Genomic DNA, 21,315 nt, shown 5'->3' on the forward strand with positions numbered 1-21,315 from the left:
CAGATATAGAGAGAGATTGGGCGCATGGTGGTTGGTGATTATGACAACACTGATCGGATACTCCTGCGTAAGGCTACTGGTATGAAGCAGGAGTTCTGGCTTCGGACGGACAATGTTAGTTTGGGCTGGAAATGTCGGATGCCCTGGCGGTCGTAACGGTCAGGTTTTACCAAGCAGCGGCCTCAGAGGAAAGCGGAGTGGAGACGAAAAACAGAGATGCTTTGGTGGTGAAGTCTTTGAATTGTTTCCTTTCAGCACTTTAAGCGAAAACCCCAAAAAGGGGAACCTTTCACGCTGGCCTAGTCACCGGCCTCTCCAGATCACTAAATGCTTTCAGCAATTGTTTAGACAACTCTGGAAAAAAGCCTTTTGTGGTTTAGTTAAGAAATACAAATTCACATTTGACTTGCCGTTTTAAGGAGTGATATTCTTAAAATAATTGCTCTCTCGAACAATTAAGTTGATCTGATCATAATCTATGTATAAAAAATGTTGTGTCTTTGTAAGTGTGAGGTTAAGGAGAAGGTCAAAAGACCACTATGAAAATAGAAACAAGTGAAAATGTAAAAAGAATGTATTTCATATCTAATATAAACTAAGTAAGGGAGATTTTCAAAGTTTCAGTTCCTTGTGTCAATTGAAAGACAGTGCAAAAGGGGGAAGAAACCTCATTGAAATTCTTACCATATTTTTTACACGGTTGAATAACCATCATTTTCCATATATTAATCTGGGCATGACCTGTGTTGTGTCCCAAATCGCACACTTCTCCAAGTGCACAAGTTTACAGTACACTATACAGTGCACTTACTTGTGCAGTGCGCACATTTACGAAAGCTACTAATATCTTAAATCAAACACTACCGCTACACACTTATCGGAAATGACTCGACAGCTTCTTCTTCTACTACTTTTTAATGCTGATTGTAACCAGCCGTTGACAGCCTATCACCAACACTTGACAGCACTTTTCGCCAATTGAAAGAAGTTATTTAGTTGTGTTTCATTTTGTTATTATTGTTTTTGTGTTGTTTTGTGGTAAAATTCTCTCGAGATATACATATATACGCCGGTTTTAAGGGTGGAAAGTGTCAATCGATCCACACTCAATTTTCTGACCATTTGAGTGCGCCAAATGAGAGCTCATTGCGAACTACATTTTCGCACACTGCTCATTAGGACGCCCTTGTACTCTCCAAATATTTAGTGTAGAAGTGCACAATTTGGGACACACCCAAGCTAGTACAATATATATGAAATAAAACGCATCTCCATTCATTTGAAAAATGTTAAATTAGAAAATACTGATCATCCAAGCATGCATTGCTAAAAGGTTCCTTTAGATTAATGCAACTGGTCGCATCTGCCGTGGGATGTCATTGGAGTATTGCATCATGGGTAAAGTTATTTAAGCAAGTAAGTAAGTACGTAATGACTGCTACTTTAAAAATATTATACAAGTGATGGTGTACATTTGGATGAAATAATTTTTGTGAAACATCTTATTTAAAATGTACGACTCTTCTACAAACCACAAAATGTGAGCCTTTAAATAAGCAAAGACGTGTATGAAACCTAACATGTACTTATTTAACCCACAGGGCTTTCAGTTGAATCCGAGTGTCAGCATCAGTTATTTAAAGGGATGAACAATTACACGTCAAGTTAACGCCGAAAGGAAACTATTAAATTAATAACAAGGAAGAAACTCAAATCATCCGACGTCCAAAGCATCTCCTGGTGTATCGACTCTCTCTCTTTCTCTGGCGGGTGTGTGAGAGTGTATTTCCTAGAGCTGACTGGCTGCGGACAAAGGCTCTTTGCATCGACAAATAACAGTGAAGCAGAATCTGCAATCAGTTGGATAATAGAAAAGAAGATTACAGCGCTGTCACATTGTCTACTTCGCCAAGTCGTTGTCATCTTTTTTTTTTTTTTTACCACAGTTTTGTCTGCTATCGTTCTGCTGCTCTCACTGATGGATGCACGAAGAGCCTCTATCCGGCCAAACCTGCGGCGGGCGACACAGCTGTAGGGAACACATGTGAGCTCAGAGCTGGTAAAACCTCAGAATTCTTTCTCAATCTGGACAGGAAGAAAGAAGTCAAGGTGGACATGGACGATTCCTGTGGGTGGGTTAGTTTTTTTTTGCCGTTTGGTTTGGGGGATGGAATCAGATGTCTGGTGGGATGCGGTGATAAGATAAAGTGAGCGGAGAACACATTCACAGACTGACTGACTGACAACCCAATCAGTTGGCAGACCCTGCAAGAGAAGACAGTCTGGATGCGGTTGCATAGATGCGGGAATTAGTGATGCAAGACAGATTGACAATCACTTATGTCTGATTACAGGTGAGCAGAGGGATTGTTTTTTTTGTTTTTTTGCTTCCTTACAATCATAGCCTTCAATTAGCTGGTAATGAAAATGCCAAATCAGACATCTGTGACCGGCAAAAGAGGTAATCTGGGAGTAGCATTCATCAATTATCCAGTGATTAACAGACAGAGGGAGAGACGGTGGTGCACTTCCTCAGCAGTTGTGTCACCTGTTCTTAGAGTGAAGAGTCTACACTTGTTTATTGTGTCCCGGCAGGAGTTGACTAGCAGGAATATGTTGCCTTCTCATCCGCGCTGCAAAGACTGACATTTCTTAAATCTTGTTTGAAGTAAACACTGTTTGATTAGACGTAATTGAGTTGTTTTCTAATAAGGGTCCAAAAAAATATTTGATTTCAAGATATTAAAAGAAAAAAACAACACCTGAATTACCTGAAAACAGGTGTAAAAAAAATAAGGTGAGAGAGACTTGTTTAATTTTTGTAGTAAAACATTCTTCTTTATAGAAATATTTGATAACATGTTTCAAACCCAATTGGCAGAATTCGTTTTAACGAACGTTTTAAGGAATTTTGGTGTATTTTGGTATCTTGATATCTTAAAAAATTATTTCCCGAATCAGAAATCTTGTTGTAAAAACAAATAGGGGAATTGTGGCGGCATTACAGAATACAATTGAAATAATGAATGAAATTGAAATTTTAACCATATATGGTAAAAATCCGAAGCCACAATTCTCTAGTAGGCAACAACAATTCTCAAAGCAACCTGTCGCATCAATATACTTGTTTCCGTAACACTTTTTATTAAGATCTTGTGTGTGCAATCTTAGTACATTCTCAAGACTGTACGATGTATTGATTAGTCTTTATAGGAGACATATTATCATCAAAATTTATAATGAGGTTTATATTATAAGTCATAACATAAGACTGTGTTTCCACTTTACACAAAACTCTTTAAGTCTATCAATAATAAGGATTACAATGATAGTTCACCCAGAATTCAGACTTCATTCATTTTCTTCTCGCCCTCATGTCGATTAAGTGTTAGGATTATTTTCAGAGTAATGTGTTTCTTTTTAGAGTTATAGGCAAATACGTATGTTCATTTTAATGTAGCGACTGGAGATCAGTTGTCATCGTAAAGTCTATATTTTATTGTGTCGTTTGTGTAAGATCCCAGAAAATCAATGTAAACATTTTCAATGAGGAAAGCCTTGAAGCAGGAGCTGAAAGACTGTGAGATAAAGAAAATATAGACTTAATTAAGATTTTTTAAAACAATTCCTAATGACAAGGCTTTTTTGATGAGGGAAAAAAACTGGGCCCCAGTCGCTCCAATAAAATGAACATACACTTTTACCTATAACTCTAAAAAGGAACAGATTACTCTGAAAATTAATCAAAACCCTTAGTCGAAATGAGGGTGAGTAGAAAATGAGTGAAGTTTTTGGATGAACTATCACTTAAATTATATATAGGAGAACAAAGCGTTTTTTTTTGTAAACTTATCAAAGAGCATACTTCAAGCTCATAAAACATGTCTGAGCAGGTCTTGAAACTAGATAAAGTTATACAAGTTTAAATGTGTTATGTAGCGCCTGGGACCATAAATCTTTTCAAAATGTATCACTTTGGCGGGGACAAGTATCACGTAGTGAATGACGGATTTATAACCCATTAAGTCCACCATTTGTAATACTTCATAAAGTTTGTTATAAGTTGCCATTGATTATTATAAACCATCATAACATAATACATTTGTTTTTAAACCATTATACACAAGATAGTTTATGTTATAAATCTGATTTTTTTCTGTGGTCCTTGTTGCCAAGAGTTCATAGATCTTTCTTCCTAAAGGTGAGATTAACCTGGTAATCTTACCGTGAAAAAAACTAGTTAGAGCCCTTAACTTCTTGTTGACTTACGTGGACTCATTGGAAGTTGCTTCAGATACAAGCATCTTCTCAAAGTCACGTTATTTGAGACGGATTGAGATGTGTTACATTTGCAAGCTCACGCTCCTGAGCACCTTTTTTTTTCGTCGTGACAGGCTCGTAAAACATTGCCACTCCTTTAATCAAATCAGTTTGTTCAATTACTTGCGCGTACCCTTTTGAATCCTACCAGGGGAGTCCGTCCGTTTGAAAGCAGCCTCGCGGTAAAGAGATCTGAAGAATTTCCTGACTCACCTTTGGCTGACGACCAAGTCTACATAATGTCTCAGAGCGACACTCCCCGCCACATATGGCTCTTTTCATTAAAACGAACGAGGATGATTAGAGACAGATTAAGAGCTTCAGATGCCACCACCTCTCTCCCCTCTCACTTTCAATGAAAGAGAACTTGGTTAAGGTGCTAATGCGATGTGAAATGGCAGCTGCTGTTCATGGACAGTGATGGCAGGAAGGAACACCCAGGATAAATAATCACTTATTATATCAATTAGACAATAAAGATCAGCAACTATTCCATGTCAAGGCGGGGAGTGTGAGACGTCCTTCACGCTGTAACCCAGAGGCCGAATGACTCACTTTTTTTGCTTTCATGCTTAAAATTTGCTTCAACGCAAACTTAAAAAGTACTTTAAGAGGTTTTAGAAAGTGATTACATGAGGGTTAAGGGTATTTCACAGTCCCACTTACACATCAAGTGTTTGTTGGCGAGGCATGCATGAAAATAATTGATGGTGAAAAAACCAAAGAAGCAAAGATACTGAAAAGATCTGGTTTGTATAATCAAAAAATGAAAATGTATTGAACACTTTTCATCTTAATTTAACATCAAAACAAATGGGAAACTGAAGAAATGGCGATGAAAATGGATGCTGCGGTGGTTGTTTACCTGAGGGGGGAGCCCTTGGGCGTGGCTATGCCATAACCTTTAGAGTCCAGGTTACCGCCCACTTTCATGGTGTCGCAGGGTTTCCTCTGCTCTATATACTCATTCATGGTGGACTCCAGCAAGTAGGCATACTTCCCCTTGGACTTCCTGACCCGCATCACCCCCTCGTCCGTGGTCTTGACGAACACGGAGGGGTCGGCAGCCTTCATGTAGGACCACATCTTTTCGAAGACGGCAATCTTGGATCTCTGGAAGAAAGAGACCGAACGGGGGAAATTTATAAAAAGGTTTTTATAGGTTTTATATTCGACCTTAAATTGTTCTCCCTCACCCTGAAGAACTCTTTGGTGGAGCCAGCATCCAGGGTTCCATAGGCGATCTCTGTCTGCTTGGCCAAATCTTCAGCGCTCTCTATAGGAGACACCATCCTCTCCACCGTCAGGAAGGCGGCCAAGTTGGCGGTATAGGAGGAAATGATGATGAGGGTGAAGAACCACCAGACTCCTCCAACGATGCGGCCCGACAGAGACCTGCAGAACAAGCACAGAGCAGACATTGAGAAAGAAGAATCTTTTTTTTTTCTTTCTATAAACAGGATATGACAACATTTTTCATCTTAGATTAGGTGGACATCTGTGAAGCAGCGCTAAGATTTGTTGAGATGCTCATAAGCTATAGAAGTACAGTAGTAAACTCTGATGGGTCCAAACATGAGCAGATGAACTCGCTCATGAACAAGTGAAATATAAACATGAGAGGATTGTAGAAGATAATGTGATCCAACATCATACAACGTCTGAACATGGACAGAATGTGGATAAAGATGCAGCTCTTGATGCAGAAATTATGAATGAAAACACATTCCAATTTTTTACTCAATCTCAACAAGAATGAGGCAGTTTGTGATCTTGTTGTTATGGTAACAACACAGGTTTGGGCATCTGATTAGGATGGACGTCTCGCGGATGAGGTGGACCCAGAAACCCAGGAGACCCTGGCCAGGGAGCACCTCTACAATGTAACCGGAGAGAGGAAAGTATGTGCCCCCCCCACGACCCCGGATACGCAAAAGAAAACCAAAATGAATATATTTTAAAATGTGTAATGGGTCAGTTATCCAAAGTTCTATCATATTAAGCGCAAGATTGTTGGACTCTCTTTAAAAAGTGAGATTTTAAGAAATGTTTTGGCAATATTTCAGAGGTTCTTAACCAATTAAATCAGCTTTCTACATATGTAAATAAATATTTTTATTCAAAAATATATTATATTTGATTCAAAACATCAAAGCCAACTTTCACACGGGGCGTCATCGGGAGTGGTTAGGTTGTGGGTTCAATCCCAACTCCGGATAAGATTGTATCGTTGTGTCCCTGAGCAAGACACTTTACCCTGATGCTCCTTGATGGTTAAGCTGGTGCGCTGCGTCACAGCCTACTCCCATCACTGTGTGATTGTGTGTATGAATGGGTGAATGTGTAACTTAGTGTAAAGCACTTTTGTACGGGATAAGTATAGAAAAGAGTTTTATAAGTAGGAGCTATTTACTATATTTTTCCTATTTTTATTTTTTTTGGTTTTACCGAGGTGGATGATCAAAATAAGTTAGGGGGAAGGAGGCTGACTCGCAGTAACAACTATGGGTGAAAATATCTAATATCACAATATTATTGAATAAAAGAAATGAATAAATAACTCTTAACATGCATATATTCAAGCTGTTTGTTAATTTTTCTGTAGCAATTAAACTTTCAGCCACTTGATGGCAGCACTCATTCTGTAGGGATACACCAAAGTCAAGAACAGGCAATTTTACAATATATCCTTGTTCCAACAGTATCACAATATATCGTATTGTACAATACGATACATTATTGCCAATACACAGCCCAAGTAGAAAAAAAAGAATGAAAAATAAACCTTCAAACTTAAAATGAGACATTTTATCCCAAATAATGTGTATGTCAATCTAAATATTATTTAGAAGACGTGCTACGGTAGCTATTGCTAAAAATTCCTTATCAATTTAATATTAATACTATAAATATTAAAAAAATAATAGTGATAAAATACTAATAAATTATGTTTGTGATTAATATAAATAGCGTTTTCTTAAAAATCCTCTTATAAAGGTCGAATGTGCAAAATTTTGCAAGATAAAATCATTAACCGAAGATCACTTATCCACTATTTAAACTCATCCACAGCTTTAGTTAAGATAAACATTGTTTTTTTCTTGTTGGCAATTTCTCCACTTGATAAGAGAATCTAGAAACCTTCTGTTGCTCACACCATCCAAATGACCTACATAGCATCGCACTCCTGCACACGCACACTCAACGTTCCACCACACTCCGGCAGCAGCTGAGCCCAATGTGCTGTCGAAAGATAACCAGTTCTACAAAGACCCACTCAAGACTCCTGTCCGACGGATTAATCTCACTTTAACCAAGTTGCCAATACGTTTCATGCAATTATACGTTCATATCCACGATTAATGGGCAGTGGGCGACACTTAATCGTGCACTGTTCGGGCGGAGAACGCGAGGATGATTCGTGAGTCTATCAAGCAACCCAAAGACAACTGCAGCAACAACCGCAGAAATCTTGTCGAGATACACTCGGGTCGCTGACAAGCGAGACGAGTCAAAGTGTTGGAGCTCTTGCAATACAAATGACACACACAAAAAAAGGGAAATCTTTTGATGAATCACCTTTGTGCTGTCAAGCCAAACTCAGTGTGAACATGAAGGCGGGATTAAGGACGGCGAAGAAGAAAAAAAAAAAAACGCAGACGCTAAAACATAATCATTTAAGATGCTTTGCAGATGACGGCTGGATGATGAAAGAGAAGTCAGGGAGCGAGCACAGAGCAAATACAGACAGGAAGCCAAGCCTTTGAAAATCAGAGGGAAAAACGCAGAGCTGTCTGCGGCGAGCGAGTGCGAATACATGAGAGAGCGTGGAGACTTGATCGCCGCTTAAAGGGCTGAAAGGAGGACGAGCGAACGGTGAATTCTGCTGTGTAAGGAAGTCTTCCTGCGACGCCACAGAAAGTGCATTTTCAACCCTTAAGCCAACAGGTTCCTAAAAACAGATTATTAAAAAGTACATTTCTGTCACTCTGCTCCGGTTATTTTACAGCAGCAACTATTTTTTAAAACCACATTAACAAAAGTAACTTAAAATAATGTTCAAGTATAGACAAAACACTGAGACATGCTGGAATAGTAGCTCAAGCAATGGGTTGTGGTCAAGCAGTCAACTCAAAGGTCAACTAATATGTTGATTAACGTGTGTCTTAAATAGATCTTGGATCTCTATTGAACTTATCATTATGTGTCTGTTTGTAAAAAACTCTCTTTTCATTGAAATATTTACATTAGAAAATGTGTTCAAGCCCCACCCACTGAAAACTGTTTTTTTGGAGATACAATCTTGTTTACCATAACCACACCCACTCTGCTGTGATTGGTCAAACATCAAGGTTTGTCACTACATTTCATCAAACCTGAAAGTCTCCACCTCAAAGGGAGTTGTTGTATAAACAAAGCAGGCGTCATTACAGATGGCTAGAGGAGTGAAGCCCATTATTACATCACAATGGACTCTCGTAACCTCTTGTTCGCCGAGATTTCAGAGAGGGGAGAATTTTATAAAGTAAAGTAATAACATCGTCATGATTATGACTTACTGCATCTTGGAGAAGAAGACTTCAACATTTGAAACATGTGAGTGTGTCAGAAAAGGTGGGTTTAGCATAAGTTGTCCTCTAAGAGAACTGAATGATATTGTAGTTAGGTCAAGTAGATTGCTCAAGATTGGAGACACAATGTGTGCAGCACACAAGCACCACCCTTGGGTGACGTTGTACTTTGATAAAAGGCCTGAAACACCCCGAGAACATGAGGTACAAACACCCCTAACCCTACTTGAGTCCAAACTCCCCGGGTCATGAAAAAATCGAGAGACGTTTAACATATTTCTCTGTATATAAAATAGGGTTTCTGTCTGTCTGTCTGCATATGTGTCCACCTAATCTTAATGTCTTATAGACTCTTAAACTGTTTGACACAATTTTAAATGGGAGGGCAACTCCATCAGGTGAAAGAAAAAGGTGAAGAAGCCCCTCATAAAAATCTCTCATTTAGATTAAATTCAAACCAAATGTATTACATACTAAGTAAGAGAAATTACAGATTTTCCACTCTGTAAGGAAGCACAAAAGGAAGTAGAAGCGACCCACCCCTATAAAACCAAACATGTCCAGTTTAAATGAAATTTATACCACATTTAATACATTTCAAATTGGGATGATGTCCACAATTCCAGCTCCTTTCAGCAGTTGAAAATCTCACAAGCGTCATGATCTGCTCTCTTCACCCCTCCTTCACAGAGTTGGTATAATTTTGCTTACAAATTTATTTTTCATACCCGTGGAATGAAGGCAATTTAGGCCACTCCAATCGTAGAAAAACACATTCATAGAACCAGAAGTTGAAATGCGAACCAAATAATTGAGATCAAAGAGGTTAATCAGATGTCTAATAACCTGAGCCACGACACTGACACTAGAGATCTCCATCTAGCTTCCAAACAACAACAAGAATAAAAACGTTATTGAAAAGACCACGTGGTTGCTCTCCACTTTTTGTCCCCTTTGATCATCATAAATAGGCAGACTATTTTGTGAGTTGCCAGGAGACAGAAAAGAAAAAAAAGTTTGACAGTTTATTTCTTTGGATTCACCTATATAGATGTGAGCATCTACAACATCTCCCATACAAAGGCCAGTAAGTTATTGCCTCATTCTGATCAATAACCTTTGTTATTTCCATATAATAAATCTATAACTTTTTACTTCCTAGTCCTTTAGGGGCGGATTGTTTGAAATTCAAGTGGCTTAACATCCGTGCCTTCCTTTTGCAACTTGAAAAGATCTCTACCAAGTTTCTTATTTCTACCTGTATCCCTCAAAACACACACAGAAGAAGTGAAATGTCACCATCTCTTACTGAACCACTATCAGCATTTCTTGAAAATTGTATTGAAAAGTGATCGTCCATTTTTGGGTTACTTTGCCAAAAGTCGATGATCAAATGTTTGATGTCACAGCTGTGACTGTGAGGGTGATTTTATAGGAAGACTTTGTTCTTTGGTCTTTTGTCAGCTGATGTGTGGTGATTGGAATTAACATTTCTCAAAGGAATTTTCCTTATCTACCCATTCACCCATCTGTATACATGCTGTATATATATATTCCATGTGTTTGTGTCTTGTTTGGACTATTGTAACAATTTATTTTCGTGTCTATACAAGAAGGAGCCGTCTCACCTGCAGTTAATACAAAACTCTGCAGTGAGAATTCTGACCTGCTCTAGTAGAAGAACTCACATTTCCCCGATCCTTAAAACTCTGCATTGGCTGCCAGTTTCTTTTAGGATCACTTTAAAAATTCTGGTTCTTAATTAGTCCACCTAAATCAGTGATCTGATCCAGCCTTACACATATATATATCCAACCTACTATATATCCATCTTTCTATCTTTCTTGAGTTTCTTAAGGCTGGAACTGGGAGATGATTGTTCAATTTATTTAATATAAAAACATGCAGGACGAATGAATTTCTACCATGTTTGGCACATACAGTTTGAATTATTTGACTAGATCCTAAATGTAAACCATGTTGTTTGGGACGGTGCAATAGTAAGAACTCGCTGGTAAATATTGTTTTGCAGAAACTAACGCCCAAACACTGAGGCACACACAAACACAAATTGAGTTTCTTTGTACACAAGAAAGAACTGGGGCCACCATTTGCTTCTGGGACTGGAACGAAGCAGAAAAGAAACGCTGCTAGCAACAAAGATGTTTGTGTGTGTGTGTGCGTGGGTGTGAGTCGGCGCATGAGTCTACCAGAGCGACTGGCAAACACAGACCTGTTTGTCTCTTTTTGTTTCCTTTTATTTCAAGTGCTCTCCCTCCCTTCATACATTATTGCTGGTTGTAAAACATTAACTTCGCAGTCTTGTTTCAGTGGGGGGGGGGAGCGGAAATCAAATCGGGGCTGTAATTTCATAGTCATGCTAAGACAATGATTAATCAATTATTCACTTTGCCTGCTATTCCATTACGATGGATATGAATCGTAATGAGTGCAGCTCCATCTCTCATGAATGCAGCATCGCTAATGCTACCATATGGTTTATTGATTCTTCCGTTTCTAACCGTTTCAAATGTGTCATTAAAAACCATAACTCAACATGTCAAAAGTGAATGAAGACAGAAATCTACATTTGGTAGTTTATGGTTATTCACAGCAAAAACAAGAGACATGATTAAGACCATCTTAAGATGAACACTTATTTTATTTCAGAGTCTTTTTTTTTTACACAAAAACAACTAATTTAAAATCATTACTACGCCTACTTTGTTGCACTTGAGGTGTAAGGTAGGGCTTCACCCACCATACCACACACTGACCCTGTATAGGACAGCCCACCTAGTATCGGGAAAACGCTAAGGAACTTACTTTTAATGGGCAACTAATGTGAAACCCCAACTCTCCCGACTTACTCACAAGTCGTACTCTTTAAGTTGAAGTTAGACCCTCATGATAATCTTTCATTTTGAAGTTATTATTCTATAAACTTCTCCTCCATCCGAATTTTCAGCGACTGAAAGGTTACGAGAGTAACATCCAGCCAACTGTAATCAAGCCCTGCTTTGTTTAATCAAAAATTCTCTTGAGGTGGAAACTTGAAGGATTGATAATGCCTATAGACAGTACAATGAAAGCGCACACGATACCCTGAGTACCATTTACCCAGAGTACTTACTGTCCGTGTAGCATGTTAGCCTTCAAGCTTCTGCTACCAACAAACTTAAAATATAGCCTTGTTTTTTTCGAACAAAATTACCTCTTGTTGAGGCTTTAATACAAGATAGAAGGTAGTTGAGTCAATTTGGACGAAGACAAAGACAACTGAGCTCCAGTCGATACATTAAAATGAATAAATACATTTTTGGGTATAACTCAAAAAAGGAACAGATTACTCTGAAAATAATCCCCAATTCTTGGTCGACATGAGGGTGAGTAATGAGTGAATTTGGGGTAAACTAACCCTTTAAGAGACACTCAATTTTTATTATTTGTACTTAAACATCTGCTGAAAAAACAAAAGGACAATTTTATTGTTAAAAAAGTTGAGTAAAGATCCTCTGATTTAGCAAAAACTCTGTCTGAAAGGCCCTTGAGTGTTTTCACACTATACAATGTATATAAAAAAAAGTTGTTTTATATAAATAATAAGATCAAGATGGAGTAGAACAGAAGACCACAAATAAAAATGGCACCTCAATGAAGGGTTAAACCTCGTGATGGGCCAATAAAGCTTCATAAAACAGTGTCATCCTTTCTAGAATCCCTATGAAGAACTTGGCTTTAAAAGCATATAGGAAATCATACTTTATCATATTTAAACTAAGCTGGATACCAACCAAGCTATGGAAATGAGGCCAGGATTTCATGAAGCTTCATCAGCACATGACTAGTTTTACAATATCTTAGTTAAGGCTTGGGAATACTTTTATTATCTTCAAACGAAGAGTTATAGGACCCTTTATTAGGAACCTTTCTTTGGTTAATCGAAAACAAAGATCTATTACTTCGAATTATTGCCAATATATAATTATGTCAAACTGTAAATTAACATCACCAAAAGCAGCAAAATAACAGAAGAAAATCTTATATTAACACACATTATAACATGTTACTCAGCAGCAAAAGGGGTCAAGACCTCCTGTTTTCCTTTTACCAGATCTACATCCTTCACTCTGATCTCATGGAGATCCCAACGCAGCTTTAAACTCTGAAGCAAATTCCCCAGCTCAGCCTCCTCTATTGCGTACGGTAATTAGCGATGACTAATGACTTTAGCAAGTGTAAAAAATGAGCCATTAATGGCCACATTACAAAGGATTAGGAAACAGAGGTTCAAGGGAAAAAAAAAAAGGTTTCTAATTACGCTGTGATTCTTAAATAAATCAGGGATGGAGAAGAAGTTTTTTTCTGCAACACTGATTCCATCTAGAACTTCCACCGGAGTGCTGCATGTTTTACTGCTCGAGTAGTCTGGGTGTGACTCAACAAATGTGTTTAGTAGGAATCAAGGAAAAGACAGGATGAAACTGGTATGTAGGTTTAATACAGTGGAGAAAAGCGGCATTGACATTTACTGGTCTTGGATAAAAAAGTTAAAAGTAAAAAGATAATGTCCACAGTGACGCCCAATCTGCAGAAAGATCCATCAAATGATGACCCCTCTCAAAAAAAATGACAGGGAAAACTGTATTGAAATAAAATGAAAACTAATTTGAATTTCACCCACTTCTACTCACCCTCGACTAATAGTTGGGATTATTTTCCGGGTGAACCTTTACTTTTTAGAGTTATAGGAAAAAATGTTTATCCGTTTTAATGAAGGAACATCCAAATACCTCCATGGTGCTCCTCTATAATGTCCCTCCAGAATTGAAGCCTCAACATGTGGATTTTTTTTTCCCATTTTAAGCTTGTTTTTAGCTGAAGATCCCAGGCTATCAGCAAAAATCGTACACTTGTGAACACTGCAATGTCTTTGAATCAGGAAACATCTGAAGACCTAAAGCTTCCCGCATGGTTGCTATGAAGCTGGACTCACTGGTGTGTCTATCTGTCTATCTATCTATCTATGATGCAAAAAGTATTGACGGACTGCCTAAGTGGGATTGGATCAGGACCAGTACGCTGCATTTTAACCTTCAACATTATGAAAGGGGTGAGGAGTCTCTCAGTAGGTCACGGGCAATGTAATGCAAGCACAAAACAAAGACTTATTTAACTCTCCACTGACGACAGCAAAACTAGTCACAGATTGAACAACAAGAGAGGAGCTGGGATGAAAGCCGCACCTCCGTTAATGCCCAGATGTCCTCTATGAGATACGGAAGAGAACCGATCCAGGGCCATTTCTGCGATACCATCACATTTCTTCACGCCTCATCAAAACTTTATTGTCTTTTCTGTTGAAAGTCGAGGAAGAGTGAAGGCTGAGCACATTTGCAGGGGAAACTCTTGGTTCAAAGGATCACGCATCAGCAGATTACAAAGTCAAAAGAATCACTTAGTTAACATTTTTGAAAACATTATGAATATTTTCTCAATAGAAAAAAATGAGAGCGAAACATTGTTGTCTTGCAAGGTCAAGAATGTGGTGATGCAGATTTAAAAAATAGAACAGCTTGATAAAATCTTCCATTTACAGTCAATATTGAAGTAGGAAATACATTAACCTACATGTTTAAGTGATATTTGATGTTGAGTGGAATTTTAATAGACACCATTTCATGCCCCCAACTGTCAATTTCAATTTACCATCTGCTCCACTCACTCCGACCGCGAAAAAAGCACCTTAATTCAACGGTTATTGCGATCGCTCGTGTTCAGATCTCATCTCACGATCAGGAGGGTGAACGGACGCTAACCAGCGCTTTGTTAACTACGCCCCTGCTGCGTGTGAAGGCTCCAGGTTTATCAAAGTTTTATTAAACTCATGGTTCCCTATAGTCTTGCAAGCGGTAAAAAGCTGTGTAATAATGAGAACATGTCGGGATAATTAACCAGAATCAAATATTTATGAGTGCGATTACCTTTTTGTGTAGTTCTGTCTCCACGTGAATCAAACTGCATGTAATTGGAGGAAACTATGAAACACAACGGCTGAACATTTAGAGTCAAGGCTGGAAACATTAGAGGCTCTTTTAAAATAATCATTAAGGTGAATTGTTATATAAAAAGTCTCAATTTTTAATTATTTCTCACTCGCTTAAGAATAAAAAGGGTTAAAATAAGCCCAGTATAGCAAACGGAAACAACAGATGGATGATATATGATGATGCGACTGCTTTACGACTGACTGAAGAATCTTTAACAGTGATCACGAGTTGAAACAGAATCCTCTTTTTATTCTTATTTATCCTTTAATTAATACAAAAATGTTTTGTTTGAAGCTCAAAACAAGAAAGTAAGTAAAACATATTGTTCCGTTTTAACTCAAGTTGAATTATTTTTTCTTCCTGAAGCACAAACAAAAAAAAAAAATCTCTTTTAATCTTCCAGATTTATTTATAGAATATATGATTTGGTTTTAATCGCCTAGTATTGAATAAATGTAAAGTGTAAAACTTCAGCTAGCTAAATAAATGACTTAGCTGGGCCAGATTTGACCCCCGAGAAGTTTGATGCATGATTTCACAGCTATCTCACATTTAAGGGCTGCACAATAATGGACAAGATTATAATCAAAATTATTTTGATTAATATTGTCATCATGATTAAACATACTCTTCAGAAAAACATCTGTATTTTTATTTAACTTCAACAAAGCAAAAATACAGAAATCAAAATGTTAAACGATATAATGACCAAAAGGCCATAACATTTATTTGCCAAATAAAGTTATCATCCCGTTACTTTAGTGTGTTTTTAGAAATGAATACGGCAATGTTCGTTGCCACCTTCTTTTTGGCCTTTAGGTGTCCTTTTGATGGTGTTTGTTGTGTTATTACTATATGGTTATTGGTCTTATTTGACGTCACTCAATCCAAATCACATCCATATCACATATGTTGATCCCTTTTCTTTATTCATCGGACTTCGTTCAGTATGATTTTCAGAGGTTTCACTGCAAACTCTGCAATTTTAGCAAGTGCCATTCGATAGATGGATAAAAGAAAACATGTTTTTGTCAACCTATTGGCAATTTCCTACTGTTCACAAGCAATTCATTTAGCAATTCTTGAGTTATCTTTGTCTTTTATATCTTGAAATAAGACATTTGTGTTGAGTGTATTCGACTCAAATGAAGACTAATCACAATTTTACCTTCAAAAATACTTTCTTATTAAAATACTTTTTATAACAGGCAGTTTAATTGAGTATGAAACACTTGGTGGCCCCTTAGTGATTGGCTGACTAATGTAACCAGTGTGGATTGGACTGCAGTGGAGGCGCTATTTAAATAATTCCAGATGATCAGAGTTGTTTAATCTTCAGATCACCATTATAATTTTATTAATCCTACCTTGAACTGCATTTCAAATCTTCGTATCAATGTTTAAAGGTTGTTTTTTGGAAAAGCCAAGAGGAAGAGATGAAGTTGTGTCAAGACTTCTTCAAAACCTGCTTCCTAAATGAAGTCCCAATCTTAGCCGAAAACAACACGAAGAGTTGGCGCTGTGGAGCTGTAAGAGCACTCGCCGCACACCCACACACACGCGCCGCTCTTAGTCACTCCAGGCAGGACGCACAACACAAGCAGCCCTGGATTGATCAACACAACACACACACACAAAAAAGAATACAATCGCGACACATGAACAAGGACATTAAAAGTGATGTACAGCGAAAAGGAAGTGTTCGTTAGGTGAAGTGCAATTTCACACATTCTGGGTGACGCTGTGCCGACTAAAACGCATCTCTTCCATTGGTTGCCATGGGAGCAGCTTCTGGTAGCTCCTGCCAAACAGTGCAGCTGAGCCGAGATACAGTCATATCACTGCTCGCCGTCTTTTACTGCGTCTCTTTAACGGCACCTACATTTGAGGAAAATGGCTTTCATTAGCTCGCCATTGACTGATCCGCCTCCGAGCACATCTCCTGTCAAAGAGGGGATGTTTACAGGGGGGGTCCAGGTGGAGTTCCCCCCGTGGTGGCGAGGCCACATGGCGTCACGTTTATCCCCCGCATTTGTACACAGCTCGACGGGAAACACAGTGCGTTCCATTGCAAATCCCTTTTAAATGCAGATTTCATATTCCTCAGTAGGGATCTGTGTACAAAGAGTGATATCCCCGGCAGCTGCTGTAGGTGTGTGTGTGCGGGCGCACGAACGTGCACGTATGATCAAAAGTTGCCTTCATGCCATCTCCATATAAATAAAACATAAGTGATGCTGTGAACTCGACTGAACCGTCGCTTCATTAATTAAACATGACGGATTCGACTCACAAACTGATTCAACTCACAAATCAATTTACGTAACGGGTTGATTTGATCCAGGTTGATAATTATATTTATAATAAAATCACTTCTCCTGAAGAGCTTGATTGAACAGCTTGTGTCTGATTGTAAAGGTTTCCGCAGATGAAACGGCGGCTTAAGATTTGACAAATGAAGACGTCTTTTAAACTGTTTTTCTTGAAAAAGTATCTTGTAATAGTTACTGTCATGTTTTATGCTCATCCTGTTTTATTTTCAAAGTGTTTTTTTCAAAGTTTCCTTTCCTTTCCTATCTTTTGACAGACGCTGGCAGGCGCACGGTTGGGGATGATTGAGTGGCGGGTTCTTCCCATTGATAAGGAGCGTCTTTACCCGGAAGAACACGCCAGAATAATGCGTCTCCAGACCAGGTTGGCTTTCCCTTCGTTCTCACTCCTCGCCTTGGATCTAAACTTCGATTATCTTGTGGAAAACTCCTGACGTTGTCAGCGCTTTTAGTTGCTCACGTGAGTCCTTTTGTCTTTTTGTTTAGTTGCTGTTGAGACCCTGATCTCCAGCCGTGCCCTGCCTCCGTCCCGAGTGCCTGTTTTGCTTTGTTCTCGTTTCCTATAGCGGACCGTTTTGGATTTATTAAAAAAAGTTTTTGAACTTTCCTTCCATGGATGTATTGACTGCTTCCGCATCTGGGTCTTCTTTACTCTAGGATCGTGACGGATACTTTATATGATATTGTAAGTAAGTAAGTAATATTTATTTGTATAGCGCTTTTCCAGACCAGGGTCACAAAGCGCTTTAACAATCAAAACAATACTCAAAAAAGTATATACTTTAAAGATCAAGATAATACTGAGAACAACACAGGAGTTCCAGAAAATCAAGGAAAAGCCTGAACAAATAGAAACGTCTTGAGATGTGAGTTTTTATCCATCATTGTTGTCCGTTAATCAATGATTTATATCCAGGATATTTAAATAAATCAATATAAAATAGTTAAATTACAACTTTAGACTTTTTTAGCTTTTAATTCATAGGAAGACTTTTATGTTTGTTCATTTTACTAGATGCAGTTTATAGAGTTGATTCTGGTGCTTGGATTGTGGAAGTACTTTTGTAAATGATACGGGAATTCATGTTTCTACGGCAACTAGATTTGGACAAACAGACGTAGCGATCCGGTGAATCAACAATCCATTTGCACGCTTTATTTATAACGTATCTCTAAGCAGATTTTATGAAAGATAAGGAAAAACATTTTATCGTGTCTATAAAATCTAGAGGTAAAAATCATGATGAAAACACGACGAGAGCAAAGAAACTGTGGAAGAAAGAGTAATAACAGGTATTTTATTTGATTTAAAGTGGATTTAATGTTGATTATAGTGCTTGATAAGTCAGAAATAAGAAAATAATTTGCTACACACTCAAGCTCCAGATGGAGACCGAAAGAATAGGATAAATGATACAAGTTCAATGTCATCTGGAGGATACCTGAGGTAGAACAGAATCTTTTGTTTCAATCTCAAGTTGTATCACCTATTGAATCTCTCCGCTTGGGATAGAAATTACATCGTCATACAAAAGGGCTCCTTTGTTCTTCTCCTTGTCAATCATGTTATAAACATGGAGGAAAACAGAACGTTTCGGCATAAATAAACCAGAAAAACGACTCATTCTGACCGGCAGGCTGAGAAATTGCCGCCGTGGCAGGCAGTGAGCGTGAGACGATTTATTTCTGTCTACAATCATGTCAGAGGCAACGTGAGCGGAGAGGATTTGGTGTGTAGTTTCCGACGCACACACCTGGTCACAGAGACACACGTTCATATCCGACAACGCTTTCGATGGAAAAAACATAATGAACCCTTTCAGTCAAATCCTCCTCCGAGCAGCTTTCACGCTGGAATTCTGGCGCCTGGTTCCTGAAGCACAGACGCAGTTTCAGTTCGAGATGAATACGGGTTTAACTGCTTCCTAGTTAGCGTCACTTCTCTAGTGCTGGTGCTGGACATGGGATTGAAGCTGACCTCAGTTGACCTGAGGCCAGAACCAGGCGTCGCCTAGATTGTGGGGCAACAGCTACTGAAGATGATATGGATGGCAATGGAAAAAACATCCATTAGCCCACACCTCAAACATTACTGTGGCTTCAACTGTTGCAGTGCATTACGAAAACTTGCAGGATGAGGTGTGTATTTTACTTCACATAAAAAAACAAAAAAACACTTTGGGAACTTGTTAAGAAAATATACTCGCAAAAATGATCAGATTTAGCGAAGAGTCTGACTTCTGAGTCGCCGGACACTTCCGTTCGTGATGACATCACAGCCTGCATAGATTTTCAAAAGCTTTTTTATGAGTGAAAGAAACTTCAAAACGTAAAATTGAAGGGCATTGTCAGTACAAGATCCGTGGGAAATATGCAGTGATCTGTGAATGTATGTTCAATGGCATATTTCGATGTTTCCACGGCAACTAGATTGGGACAAACGAACGTAGCGATCTGGTAAATCAACGATCCATTAACGCGCTTTATTTATAAAGCTGATAACATATCGCCTCTTGGAGTCTCAAAGCATTGATTTTATGAAAGATAAGGAAAAACATTTTATCATGTCTGTACCATCTAGTGGTTAACATGAAGATAAAAACATGACAAGAGCGTCGTAGTTGTTTGTGTCGATGATCATAACAACAGAGATTTGACCCGACACAAAGAAACTGTGGAAAAATAGGGGCGACGGCAGCGATATTTATATAAGGTGTTACATCATTTTCCATGTTGTGTCTTTATTGTCACTTCCTGGTCTGACCACAGTTCACGATTGCAAACGTTTACCTATTATTAGTCATCGCACGAGAATGGACTTCTTAGTAGAGATTGTTTACCACAAAAGACATTTTAATTAACAACAAATATATAAATCAGTGACTTTGGTTTGCATGATCACAGAATCTGCCCAGGGTAACAGCGAGGTTACCCTATACTGACTGCAGTGTTATCCACTGTCTTCAAGCCTTAATATGGGGTGTCATAGATCACAGGGTGTTTGGCTTGTGGCCTGAGAAATTGTGGGTTCAATCCCAGCTCGGATAGTGGCGCTGTGTCCCTGAGCAAGACAATTTACCGTGATTGCTCGAGATGGTTGCACTGCGTCGCAGCCTACTCCCATCAGTGTGGGATTGTGCTCGTAAATTGGGGGAATGTGTAACTTTTTGTAAAGCGCTTTGGGTGCTGAAAAAGCTTAGAAATGCGCTTTATTACAATATAAAATAAGTTGATTTATAGATATTCAACATATCAAATTGTTCATTTTAAGTTCCAGTATTAAAAAAACAATGTTTTTGAAAATCCAACTGCAGGAAGTGACATCATCACGACAGCTTTGTGAAGCCCATTTTACATTTATCAGCATGATAGAAACAAATATAAAAAATGTAGGAAAAATATAAATACAAATTTAAAAATCCATTATTTTTAAAGCAGATGTTGATGTCAAGACCATCATCGATTACCAAATGTTCCTCCTGCTGACAAATTTTCAAAAAGTGCTGCTGATTGTTTCTGTCTGTTACATCATTTTCTATGTCTGGCTCGGAGTCGCCTCCAGCGTAAAAAAAAAAAGTTCCAAAATAACTTCCGAAGGCGAGACCGAAATCCAAAGGTGACAAAGTCTTCTCCATCAGGACCCTTCACTCCTGAACAACCTGCCCGAGGAAATCCCAAACACACCTGTCTCCGTGCTGTATCTATGGTGATGGAAATATAAGATTGGATGGATGATGGGTGGAAGCACAGGGGCAACCGGAGTACACCTGTCTGCGGGGATAATCTGCAGGAAGACGCGAGAAGCACTGACTACAGTTGAGGGGGGAAAGCCTGACTGACAGCGCTGGCATTTCAAAAGAATCCAATAAACAAGCAGAGAATAAATAGAAGTAGTCGGGAGAACGACACACACTGGAACACACCTGGAACACACAGATCTGAACTGCAGGCGGCATCACGTCTTTGTTATCGGGAAATCAGACAATTACACGCAAATATAGGCGGACTGGAGCAGCTCACACGCCCGCCCATTAATCCAGGAAA

The 21,315-nt window shown here is 38.6% G+C and overlaps 1 protein-coding gene across 3 annotated transcripts in view; it reads right to left on the reverse strand.

Annotated features, from left to right (window-relative positions):
- gria1a (glutamate receptor, ionotropic, AMPA 1a) overlaps positions 1-21,315 on the reverse strand; it is a 92,220-nt gene that overhangs the window by 13,206 nt on the left and 57,699 nt on the right. For all 3 annotated transcript variants that reach the window (XM_087799626.1, XM_087799624.1, XM_087799625.1), the window contains exons 12-13: positions 5,517-5,715; positions 5,186-5,433 (exon numbers count right to left, since the gene is read on the reverse strand). In XM_087799626.1, coding sequence (XP_087655752.1) covers positions 5,186-5,433; positions 5,517-5,715 — 447 coding nt within the window. The remainder of the gene's footprint in view (positions 1-5,185; positions 5,434-5,516; positions 5,716-21,315) is intronic.

The sequence above is a fragment of the Callionymus lyra genome, chromosome 9 (assembly GCF_982586985.1).
Source record: "Callionymus lyra chromosome 9, fCalLyr1.hap1.1, whole genome shotgun sequence".
In the NCBI taxonomy this organism is placed as follows: Eukaryota; Metazoa; Chordata; class Actinopteri; order Syngnathiformes; family Callionymidae; genus Callionymus; species Callionymus lyra.